The 12508-nt window shown below is 60.0% G+C and overlaps 2 protein-coding genes across 2 annotated transcripts; both read right to left on the minus strand.

Annotated features, from left to right (window-relative positions):
* Positions 1–60: 60 nt before the first annotated feature.
* Positions 61–4785, minus strand: FPGS (folylpolyglutamate synthase). The gene is made up of 14 exons (XM_082067536.1): positions 4657–4785; positions 3419–3547; positions 3261–3314; positions 3090–3154; positions 2898–3012; positions 2710–2787; positions 2394–2455; positions 2192–2294; positions 2034–2111; positions 1662–1956; positions 1330–1480; positions 1167–1242; positions 814–880; positions 61–727 (listed from the first exon to the last, which is right to left on the minus strand). The coding sequence occupies exons 1-14, from the start codon at positions 4750–4752 to the stop codon at positions 300–302; spliced, it is 1797 nt and encodes a 598-aa protein (XP_081923662.1). The 5' UTR covers positions 4753–4785; the 3' UTR covers positions 61–299.
* Positions 4786–5324: 539 nt separating this feature from the next.
* CDK9 (cyclin dependent kinase 9) lies at positions 5325–12273 on the minus strand. The gene is made up of 7 exons (XM_082067997.1): positions 12151–12273; positions 11537–11618; positions 10591–10681; positions 8776–8942; positions 8423–8594; positions 8198–8346; positions 5325–7046 (listed from the first exon to the last, which is right to left on the minus strand). Exons 1-7 carry the CDS (start codon positions 12240–12242, stop codon positions 6681–6683), a joined length of 1119 nt encoding a protein of 372 aa, XP_081924123.1. The 5' UTR covers positions 12243–12273; the 3' UTR covers positions 5325–6680.
* Between the last annotated feature and the right edge of the window lie 235 nt (positions 12274–12508).

The raw sequence follows: 12508 nt of genomic DNA on the forward strand, positions 1-12508 counted from the left end.
ACGGCTTGAGGCTCCCACGTACCGCCACCCCAAAACTGCCCACCCCCCTGGGCACCGGGACCCCAGCACAGTCTGGGGCAGCCCCCCAGGGCCCTCCCAAAGTGGGCTGGGGACCCGGAGCATCCCCCCCATGGCCAGTGTCCCCAGAAGGGGCACAGGTAAAAGGCACTGGAGTAAAAAGGGCCAAGCTGGGATCGGGTTGGGCGTCCCACATCCCCCCCCCAGCCGCCTCCGAGCATCAGCAGCAGCAGAACCGGCACTTCAAGTGCAAAGAGGTGCAAAGCCCCAGCCCCCCCCATTTACTGGGAGAGTGTGGGGTCGAGCAGCCGCAGGGCCCCCCCCACCAAGTGCAGGCTGCCGGTGACCAGGACGTGGATGGCGGCCGCCTCCCGCAGCAGCACGGCCCCGCTGCTGGCGGCTGGCGGGGGGTGGGCGCCCGTGGCCGCGGGGGCTGCCAGCTGGGGGTCCCGGCCCTGTGCCACCCACCGCAGCGCCTGCGCCAGGCAGGGGAAGACGAGGGCTGGGGAATTGAGGGGTCGCGGGGCCGGGGGAACCAGGAGCAGGGTCCCTCGGGTGGGGGCTGGCTGCAGCAGCCCCCCTGCCCGCAGAGGGGCTGGGAGCCAGGGGTCCTGTCCCCCCTTCTCCTCCAGCAGCCGCGTCCACGTCTGCTGGTTCTCCAGGCAGCGGGTCAGGGCGTTATCCAGTGTCACGTTGAAGTTTTGCTGGTCTGGGAGGGATGGGGATGGCGGTCAGGGATTAGGAGGGGCCGGGGAAAGGTTGGGGATGGGGGGGGCTGGACTGCCCAGGACTCACCTGCGTTGCTGGCCACAGACACCTCTGTGAAGTTGGGGCAGAAGACAGCATAGTCAAAGTGGCAGGGCTGCAGGGAGAGGGGGGTCAGCGCCATGGGGACCCTCCCAAAGGACTCCGACTGGGATCAGTCCCGCTCCACTGAGGTTACAGGGGTTTGGTCTGGGGGTAACCCGAGTCCCCCCTGCACCCAGGGCTGCGAGACCTTTGGGAGGGTTGGGGTACAGCCATGGACAGATGGACAGACAGACAGCACCTTGCAGCTCCCCACACCCACAGCAAAGTCAGTCCCAGCACAGGCAGAGAACCCAGGCGTCGGGGCGCAGAGAGCCCCCCGTTCCCCTCCTAAACCTCACCAGCAGCAGTTTGAGCAGTGCCGCCGTGTCCCGGTCCCCCGTGGCGTTGAAGAGCAGCACACGCACCTCGGAGCCGCTGTGGGGACAAAGGGCAGGTGGTCCATGCCCCACGGGGACGCCCAGCACCACCACCCCGGGTGTCCCCATCGTGTCCCCCCCTTACTCGTGGGGCTTGTCCCGGTTGAGGGCAGCCTGGCGGAACCAGCGGACACAGGCCTGGATGCTGCTGGTGGTGTGGGCCCCGTCCAGGTACCACGTCACAGCGCCGTGGGGCAGCACCTGGGTCCGGCCCAGCCACTCTGTGTCCCGCAGACCTGGGGAGGGGGCACAGGGCACGGCTGGGACCCCCATGCCCCCCCGCCAGCACTGGGACCCCCACAGGGATCAGACACAGGCTGGGCTGTGCCCTCCACTGCAGGTGGCACCAGCCCAGTATGGTCCCCCAAGCCCTGCGACGTGGCAGGGTGGGGGGGTCCCGGCACGGCCGTACCGCACCTTGGATCATGGCATCGGTGGGGTGAAAGGTGGGTGCTGGCGGCACTGGCCTCCCCACCAGCTCGGCGTCCAGCGTCTGGTGTTCTGCTAAGACCTTGGGGACAGCAGTGGGGTCCAACCCCTCCATCCCCGTCTCCCCCGCCTTACCGCGGCAGCCACGGCGCTGCAGCCACGTCCGCGCCAGCTGCAAGGCCAGGGCGGCGTTGGAGCGCTGGTGGGCACCCGCCAGCCCCAGCTCCAGCGCCCGCCCGTCCCGCTCGAAGGCGTCCAGCTCCGGGCAGAGGTAGAGGGGACACTGCAGGGAGAGGACGCTAAGCCCCTGGCCATGGGGTACCCTCCCTGTCACCCCCCCTTCCCTGTCACTGCACTCACCTCCCGCTCCCGGGCTCGGTCCCTCAGCACCTCGAGCGGCCGCTCCGGCTGCGCCACGGTGAATGCCGGCACACCGGGCTGTGGAGGATGGGGGTGCTCAGGGGGATGGGGGAGGGCACCCCAAAACCGTGAGCAGGGGGAGGACTGGATCCGCCTACCTTAAAAATGCCCCCCTTCTGCCAGGCGATCTTCTCCATGGTGTCCCCCAGGATGCTGGTGTGGTCGATGCCCAGGGAGGAAACCCCACACACCACCGGTGCCCTGGGGACACAGTGTGGCAGTGTCCCCACTGTCCCCCCACCACAGAGACACCAGGCCCCAGTGGCCCTAGGGGACAGGCTTGGAGCCCCCAGCTCCTACCTGATGATGTTGGTGCAGTCGTAGGCACCGCCGATACCAACCTCCACCACTGCCAGGTCCACCTGTGGACACCGGAGCTGTCACAGGGCCACTGGCAGCACTTGTCCCCGTGGATTTGGGGACAAAGGTGGTGCCAGGTCCTTGTCACCACCCCTCTAAACCTGTGGCGGAATACGTGTTCCACTCAAGGGGGTCCACCCACCCACCATAGTGTCCCTCAGGTACAGCCTGATGGAAGCCCCGTGTCCCCCCTCCTGCCCTGAGATCCCTGCCAACCTGATGTCCCCCCCACAAGCTGGTGGCCACCACCACCCACCTTCTCCTGCAGGAAAACGTGGAAGGCCATGATGGTGAGGAATCGGAAGTATGCCGGCATGCTGGTGCGTGCCGGGTCCTGCCAGGCAGAGCGGGCGTAAGCATGTTCCCAACCAACACCGGGGCACATGGCCCTGGGGAGATGTCCCCGAGGAAGGGAGCACCCCCGCAAGCACCCACCACCCCTACCTTGGTCTTCTCCAGGCGGTTGTAGACAAGCCAGAAGTACTTGCTGAAGAGCTCCTTGCTGATGGGCTGCCCGTTGATGCGGATCCGCTCGCGCACCTGGACGAGGTGAGGGGAGCTGAGGGGGCAGAGGGGGAGGCACAGTCAAGCACAGCACCACCTTCCTCCCCCAACCCTCCTGAGCCCCCTGCCCACCTGTAAAAGCCCGTCTTTAGCCCATAGCCGCGGAGGATGCACTCGGTGAAGGCACATGCTGAGCCCTGGACAGACAGCAGCATTAACCCCCGCCACGCCAGGGCAGCAGCAAACGGAGCCAGAGATGCCGGTGGCCCCCCTTGCCCCTGCGGCACTTCCCGACCGCCTCACCTTGCCCTTCGTCCCCGTGACGTGGATGATATTCAGTCGATCCAGGTCCTCGACCTGCCAGAGGTCAACAACCCCGTGAGACCCTCACAGCAGCAAACGCCAAGCACGGTGGCACCACTGTCGGGGTGCGGGGACAGGGACAGGGATTCTCCCCTTACCTTCAGCCCGCTCCTCTCCAAAAAGCCCCGCATGGCTTCCAGCTGGGCCTGGGGGTCACCGCGCTCCCGCTTCACCTGCTCCAGGTAGCTGGCGTTGGTCTGCAGGGTGTTGAGGGTCCGGATGGCATCCTGGTAAGATCCCGGGGGGGTGGTGAGGATGGCACCCACCCCCGCAGCCTCGGGGCTGTGCCCACCGCCACGGCCCTGGGGACCAGCCTGCCCCGTCCCGTCGTGCTCGATCTCCCCGGTGGTGCCCGTAGCCGGCAGCATCTCCTCTGCCGTGGGCCCGCGGGGACACGCCGGCAGTGCCAGCGCCTGTCGCAGGGACGTCACGGGGACGGGCTACTTATCAGCTGGGGGAGCCCAGCCCTCCCCGGGTGCCCCTTGGCCCCGCGGGGGAGCACGGGGCAGCCCAGCACCCGGCACCCTCCCCTGCGCTAATGGGACAAGGTCGATGGGTGTGAGCGGGCGGCGCTCCGGGCTGGCACTCCCGCCCAGCGGGCTGTTTGATTAAGGACGCAAACGAAGCAACGGAGCTGCACCTGCACGTGGTGCACACCTGGCTGCGCAGCTGCCATCGCTACCACGGGTCACCGGTGCCACCGAGACCCTCGGCGGGGGGACACGGGGCTGTCCCTGCTGTGTGCTGCAATGGGGACCTGGTGTGGGACAAGCCCGCGTCCCCTGCGTGGGGACATCCCAGCCGAGCAGCTGCACCCCATCCCCGCAGTGCCAGAGGAACTTGGTGCTGCTGGCTCCGGGGAGCGCGGGACAGGGACCGCAGCCCCGGGACCGCCATCGGCCCCGCGACACCGGGCAGCCTCGTGGGCCCGGGACGCCCCGAACTCCGCCGTGGCTGCCGGAGCGGCTCCCGCTGCAGGCCGGGGTCAGCCGGGGATGGAGGTTTGCGGGGTGGCGGTCGGGCACCGGCTGTCCCCAGTAGAAAGGGCGGCAGGACGCTGAACAGCGGCTGGCGCGGCCCGGGGCTGCGGGAACGGGCAGTCCCGCCGGTGGGCGGGAGGCGCTCGGCGGCCCGCACCATTCCGGGGCCGCCCCGCTGTCCCGACCCCGTGACCCCCGCCCGCCCCGGAGCTCGCAGCCTTGCAGCTTGGGAAGCGGCCACCGGCGCTGGGCAGCCCCGGGCCCGCCGGCCGCCGCTGCCCTCCAGCGCCCATCCCGGTGGGATGTCCCAGCCCCCGCAGCCCCGGTGCGCGGCCCCGCTCCCGCCGCACCGGTACCTGGTAGTCCATGGCGGGGGCGCGTGCCGGCCGCGTGCTGAACCGGCGCCCGGCGGCAACCGCGCGCAGCGCCCCGCGCAGCCCTCGCGCTACCATCCCGCCGCGCCGCGCGCCCTGCGCCCGCGCCGCCGCCGGAGGGGGGGGGGAACGCCCCGCCCCGCCCACTGCCCCGCCGCCATCTTTGAAGCGGGCAGTCGCACCGCCACGTCGCACGGGGCGCTTATCTTTGCGAGGGGCAAGGGCGGCCGGGCGGGGACCCTTCGTACCCGGGGAAAACCCTGGGGGAGACCCGGCCACCCCCGCGGGCGAGGTGGGGGGGCTGGGGGTAGCACCAAGCGCGCCTCAGCTTGTGGTTCCCAACTCTGCAGCCCCAGGCCTCCACCCCACATAGGGGCACAAGGGCATCACCCTCCCTTGGTGCCACTGGAGCAGCCCCTGACACCCGCTCTGCTCCTGCTACCACATTAAAGCCCATCAGCACTAACTGCACTGAGCCTCCCTCCCATTAACAGCACTGGGAGCAGAGCTGGGGACCCCGGGGGGGGTGACAGTGCCTGAGCCCCAACCTGCCTGTCCTCAGCACTCACAGAGGGGCCGTTTTACAGCACTCCAGCTGCTTTCTCTGTTTAGTGAAAGGATTAACACAAGATTAAAACCAGGTCTTTGGGACAGAATCATTTATTCACAACCGGCAAGAAGTCAAGTGGCTTATTGCTTGCAACCAACTTCATTTTTTCCAAAGACACCAAGTACCCCCCAACCGGCCACTGTTTCAGAGCCCCACAGCAAGAGAGATTTACCTGGTACACATAGTTCATCATCCTCACTTTCTGTCCTGAGAACGGCCCTGCTCACCTCAGCTTCCTCCTGAGACCTTATGCTACTGACGTGGCTTTTGCCATTAGTCTAGTTAATGGACAACTTATGAAATGCCAGGGGTTATCGCCTGCTGCATTTCGTACGCATTATTTGTTTGAAAGAAACCGAGAAGACGGGCGGCTGCAGCTGACAGCCATGGAAGACACAGAGTTCAGCGAGCGGCTGATGGCAGTGGGTTGAAGAAGCACTTGCTCTGTACGAGTCGGTCCCGACAAGCCCCAGCAGATGTGTGCCCACCATCACAGCGCCCTGGGGTGCTCGCTGCACCTGGGGAAGGCAGCGATCTTGCTCTAGACTCCTGCAAAGAGCTCCAGAACAGATTATGGGGCGTGTGAGTGGGTTAAGAGTCACCCCACCCCAGGTGAGGTCAGAACTCACAGCTCCCATCTCCATTCCAATGCCTGCCCGAGGCAGCACTGCGGGGAAGCAGCAAGTATGTCCAACAAGACTCCTAATTCCAGTTTGCAACAAAGACAGTGTGAATTCTGTGTGCTGCTGCAGAGACCAATGATTCCCACTGCAAATCCTGGTTCTATGGAGCAACGAGCTCTGCCAGGCACCCTTCTGGTTTGTCCAGTAAGCCCCTTTCTGGGCTAGAGCTCAAATTCCAATGAGTTAGTCGTGCTGTCTAGAGCAACTCTGCCTTCCCCAGGACAGCTCCGCATTGCTCAGGGGCACCTGCCTCATCCTACATCAACGCTTCAAAGGATGCACCATGCAGGAGCTGCGATCCATCGAGAGAGCTGAGACGGCTCCCAGCACGACCCAGTTTAGTTCAGAGCAGCTAATCCCAGCACCATTTGCCAAAAGCTCCAACACCGACAGAGCCACCTTCTCCATCATCAGGTCCATAACGATCGATCCACAAGATTAATGTCACCAATACAGACTGCGCAGAGGGAACACAGGCTCTGTGCCAAAGCTGCAGGGAAACAACTCCAGGCGCACAGGCATCACCTCGCTGGTCACACAGCTCTGCAGGGGCTGAGCTGCTGCATGAGGAGGCGGCAGAGCTCAGTTAAAGCCGGCAGGCACTTCACCTTGAAGAAAAGTCCCTTCCCAGACAAAAAGACCCCACCAGGACATCCCCGCTTAATGCAACCTGAAGAGTAGCCCAGGCGGGGCCCCGCTGGGGAAGCCCCCCCTTAAAACACTCTGTCGAATTCAGTCTGGTTGGTGGCGGTCGGGTTCCTGCCCTGGTTTGTGGGCTGCTGGGGCATGTGCCCACCCCTCCTGCGCGGTGGGGCCAGGTACTCGAACATGGACTGGTTGTGGGTGGACAGCATGTTTTTGAGGTCCGAGGGCATGGGGTCCGACCAGAAGAAGTCGTGGTTCAGTGCGTCGTCACTGTCGATCCGCTGGGCGGGATCCAGCACCAGCAGCTTGTCGATGAGGTCGAGCGCGTAAGGGTCCTTGACGTAGGCTTTCAGGCGATCCTTCACCTTGCGCTTCTGGCCCTTGGGGGGATCCAGCTTCTGGTACAGCTCGTATTTATCCACATTTGGCCAAACCTGGGAAGGGACAAGAAAGGAGGGTTGGGAAGAAATAGTTAAGGAGAGGACAAGCCATTTGTAATGCTAACACCTTCAGGCAAACCAGGGCGAGGTCTGCTGAGAGAACAATACTATTTTATAAACTCTGAGCTGGCAGACCTTGTTCCCACAGCATGAAGGAGGCACTAAAGGATGCACTAAAGCCTGGAGACACATGGACAAGTCAGGACAGAGTCCTCCTGGTGTGGGAACAGCATACAGGATGCTCTGGGATTTCTAGTTCTCCAAAGAAAAAGAGCTACTAGAGACCACAGTGCAGACCAGCTACAAGATCCAGAATGTAAAGTGAGAAAACTTATAACAACTTGGATGTATGTGGCACCTTTTATCCTTAGAAAGGAAAGCCTGCTGCAATCACCAGCACTTACCTCAAGCCTGATCTAGCAGAGACCACAGCAGGTATTTACGTACAAAAAAAACCCATCTTCAATGTATGTGCCAAAGGCATCAGGCGTCTACAGTTGCCTGCACAACTGCCTGTCACACCCCCGATTACAGCCCTGGCCAAGGGATTTCTCAGCTCAATCCCCCACAAGAGGGCAGGACAAGATGCCATTAGAGAAGGAGCTGAGAACAGGCTGAGCGCTGGCACCAGGGGTAGAGCTGATGCCACAAATCACAAGCCAGAATTAAAGAGGCTTTTCAAGGTGATCGGCACAAAGAGACAAACCTCTCAACACAAAACAAAGTGGAAATTCGGAGGGTATTTACCTGAGAGACAACCCCCAAACACAGGCTAGAACAGATTCCTACACATAATGTTCTGTTCTTTCACACCGGGAGCAGCCAGTATCCTCTCTGTGCTCAAAAACAAGGACACGACTCGCCCCTCCGGAAGGTCCAGGAGGCCTAATTCACCCTCTTTTCCTTAGGAGGTTGAACACAAGTAACACGACAGCTGTAGTTTACACAGAGCAGCAAGGAAAACGCAGCATCCCACAGTGCGCTCAGCTCCCAGGAGGCAAACAGAGTTTACAGGAGCAGCTTCCCCAGCATCCCTGCCTGCAGCGGACACCCTCCAGCACCAGGAACATGCAGCAGCCAGAGCCCAGGGCAGAGGAGAGGCCCAGACCCTGCCCACACCACCGCTGCGCAGCTCCTGCCCTCACCTCCGGCATGATGGATCCGCAGAGCTGGCTGATGAGGGTGAGCTGGTGCTGCTCTGTGTTCCCCTGCATGATGGGGCTGCGGGTCCACATCTCTGCCATGATGCAGCCTGCGCCCCAGAGGTCAATGGGGGGACCGTAGTCCCGCTCCCCTAAACGGAGATGCCGTGTTAGTCACCTGGGGGAAGGAGAAGGGCAGAGAAGCCGGCGGAGCCCAGCGCTTCCTACCTAGGAGCAGCTCTGGCGGCCGATACCACAGAGTCACCACCCGGTTGGTGTAGCGGTTAGGTTGGCTGTTCTTAGCCAGGCTGAAAGCACGAGCCAGTCCAAAGTCTGCAAGCTTCAGGACTCCATCCCGTGTGATCAGGACATTTGCAGCTTTCATGTCGCGATGCAAGATCTGTATGAGGACAAACATTGAAAGGTTAAGCCATAAAGGTACCTACCTAGGGTGCCTGGTGCTGGCAGGGCACTCAGACTCTGGAGGTGAAGGAGAAGGAAGGATTTCCCTTCAGCCTGTGCAAGGACACCCAAAGCCACCAAGAGCGGGGTGACCACAGAGCACAGATCTGGCCCGTTACCTTGTTCCTGTGGATGTAGTAAAGTCCATTCAAAAGCATCTGCATGACTTTCTTGATCTCTGAGAGCGTGAACTTGACGTGGGCATTGCTGAGCAGTCCAGCCAGGTCATGCTCACAGAAGTCAAACACGAGGTAGATGCTGCCCTTGCAGCGGTTGTACGGAGAGGCTATGGGAGAGGAAAGGAGGGACCGTCAGTGAGGAACCCCAAACTCCATCCCAGCTCCCCCTGAGCTCCAGCCACCCTGCTGCTCATGCAACACTCACTAGACAAACCCTCGGGGCACAGGAACAGAGAGAACCAGAGACAGCCCACAGGCTGCAAGATCCTTTGTAAAGAGGCACTAAGACAACACAACAAAAGAACAGCGGATGAGTATCGGAGTAGTGAAGGTCATCAGACAGGCAAAGAAAGGGCATGAAAATCTTTGAAAGCTTCATTTTGTGTTGCTCATTGCACGTAGCGGCTGTGGGGTTTCCAGCCTGCGCGCTGTGGCTGGTAGATGCACACACCGCGAGCTGTCAGCCAAGCATTATCACCGATTGCATCAGCACCAGAGAGGGCACCGCAAAGACGGCCCCAGGGAAAATGCAGAAACACAGAAAATCTGTCCAATGAACACTAGAAAGTGAGGTTTCCTGCAACCTCAAACAGCACCTACGAAAACGGGCTGATCTGGATCAACTGATTTATAACTCTAATTGCAATTTAAAGTTAATAACAGGAAACCTCAAATGAAGCAATCGATTTCAATCTCATTCTTAGAGCACACATGCAAAACATTATTAAAAAGAAAGGCTGATTCTCATCAGCTGTAAACGGCAAAACCTGCTGATCATCAACTCCAACCGCAAAATGACAGCTAAGCTCAGCCCCACAGAAACACGCCACCCTCCTTTCCAATGTAAAAAGAGAAAAGCGTCAAATTTGAGGACAGTAATGAAACATTCCTACTTTACTGGAACCTGAGGTCAAGGTGGGTTTGGATGAATACTTGAATCCAAACAAAACACAAACAATCAACATGTCTACAAAAATATTTACTTTAGGCATGCCAGACACACAGTCATTGCAATTTGTTTAATCACAAAATGAATTAAAAATTAACTTGGTGTTGGTATTTCTACTTGTCCCTGTTCAGACAATAATCTACATGCATTGGATTACTGGAATAACTTCAAGTTCCCGGTCGTAGGCCAGAGGTTTCTACCAGTTCAGTGACCGGAATTTTTGGAAAAACATCACCAGATCCCTGCTACTTTCGTTTTTATTTCACGGCAATGACTAACTAGAGAATGGCAGGTTTAATACCAGCTGTCACTCTTAAAAGTGGTTTTCCAGTACAAATCTATATAAGAGAATTATTATATAAAAACTAGCAAATGTTTTAAACCATTTTCCATGGAAATGGAGCCAGGCTGGGTGCACTGAGTGTGCCAGTTATGCAGTGGAGGAACCGAGGAGGTGGAGGAGTAGCTCAGAGATTACTGTCGCCCATAGAAAGAGACACTGAGCGAGTCCCCAGCTGCAGCTGTGGCATCAGCTCAGAGCGGCCACGTCATAAGCTCCAGCTCCTGACAAGGAACTGGCTGCATGCAGCCATGAGATCAGCGCCAAGCCCACAACCCTCTGCTTCAAAATCTCTCCAGCACTGGTTTATTTAATTTTCCAACACGGGCAGGATTCAGCATGACAGCACAGGCTTATCTGGGACTGAGAACAGCTTTTTCCCACCACAAAACACCAGCCTGCTCAGTGGCAAAGGAGGGTGGAAAAAAAGCCAAGAGCCAGCACAAGGGAGAGCTCCACAAGCTACCTTTGGTCCTGCAGATTTCGATGAGGTTCACCACATTCTCATGTTTGAGCAGCTGGAGGATTTTAATCTCTCGCAAAGCTGTGATGGGGAACTGCAAAGGAGAAAGAGAGGACAGGGATGAGGGGTGCAGGAGACCAGGCCAGCCCTGCCTAGAGAACAGAACAGAGGTGACCACAACCTCGAGCAGCACTGTGACAAGTCACTGAAGGCCAATCAGAGCTTTACAATATAACACCAACACCAGGACTGGCAAAATTTATTCGCCATCAGGCCACCGTTGGTGAGGGAGATTCTGCCACAAGACAGAGGTGTTTGTGTGGTACCATGATGGGCACATAGACACCCCTCCCTCCTCTTCCCTTCTTGTACGTTCATAACAACGTGGCACAGCCTGGCTCGAACTGCAGAGCAGACTCCCCAGCTGCTGCCCATGCTGTTTAAGCTGTTAACTCTCCAGTTTGCCTCATCTCTGCACACCCCTGAGCCTTTCGCACACTATCCAGTTCTTCCACAGACAACAGCCAGTGTGGAGCCCTGCACCAGTGCTGATGGGGTTTTGCACTGGAGTAGGAACACACGAGCAGCATCACCTCCCAGGCGTGGCCATTGTCACCTCCCAGATCCGTCCTGTGCAGCCCAGTCACCACACAACTACTGCACCACACTGCTGCCACGGCCCTTTGGTGCTGAGAAGGTGATAACAGGCTGTGCACTTTGTCATGGTAACCACAAGCCCCAACATTAACACAGTATCAGTAGAAGAAAAAAGCCACAGGGCTGGGATCCTGACCACACCCTTACAGGTTCAATATCTGGTACTTTATAGCAGTAAACATGGATAAACAGAGTGAAAATGCATCTTTGCTGCCCCAAAGATTGGGTTTCACCTGTGAACTCCCTGATTCAGGCCTTCCCAAACACAGCCCAGCCACGCTCCCACACTTACCCCCTCTTTCTCATTTTCCATCAATACTTTCTTCAGTGCTACTTTCTTGCCTGTCTGACGATGTTTGGCTTTGAAAACTTCCCTGTAAAAACAGAAAGAAATCCGTGAGTGGCACAAGGAAGAATGGAAGGAGCCATGCGCTCCCGATCAGGAACAAGACCAAACCAGACACACCAGAGCACCCTACAGACAGCTCTGTGCTGAGCCACTAACTGGCCCAGCCGCAACCCTTTCCACCGAAAGCCCTCAGAACTAGCTCAGCCAACCCAGAGCCCAGACCTCCCACACCCCCAGGACCATTTAAGGCAAAGTTGCGCGTTTCGGGCAATTGTGCAGGTCCCCGCCCTGTCGTCTCCAGGGTAACTCTCTCCTGCGCCAGAGCCCGGGCCAGAGCGGGGCCTCGGGGTGGGAAAAAGAGGGCTCAGCGAACAGGATGGTTCCCAGGGGCCGGGGGGTGACAGGGGAAGGTCACCCGAGCAGTGGGCACCGAGGCCCGGGGCGGGCGGGCCGCGGGGCTGAGGAGCCCGAGGCCGGAGTAGGCCGGAGAGGGCGGGGGAGGGCTGGGAAGGACCGAGGACGGACGCGGGCCGGCTCGGGGACGGCGAGACACTCACCCGAAGGTGCCCTGCCCGATCTTGGCGAGCTTCTCGTACTTGGAGACCTCGTCACAGAACGGACACTCCACCATGTCGTACTGCTTGGCCATGGCGGCCGTTGCTACAGCACCGTGCCACGCCCCTTCCGTCGGCAGCCACGCCCCTTCCGTCACGAGCCGCTATCCCGACAGCGCCCCGCAAGGGCTCATGGGACTTGTAGTCCCGCGCGGCGGCCATGTTGTCACCGCCCGTCACCTCTGTGGGGGCGCTCGGCCGGGCCGGTCGCGCCGCTGTCCCCGCACCCCTCCGCCGCTTCGCCCCGTCCCAGGGAGCGCCCACGTCCCTGTGCGTGCCCCGGCATCCGCCAGGGAGCAGC

This window comes from Streptopelia decaocto (genome assembly GCF_964273445.1).
Source record: "Streptopelia decaocto genome assembly, chromosome: 17".
In the NCBI taxonomy this organism is placed as follows: Eukaryota; Metazoa; Chordata; class Aves; order Columbiformes; family Columbidae; genus Streptopelia; species Streptopelia decaocto.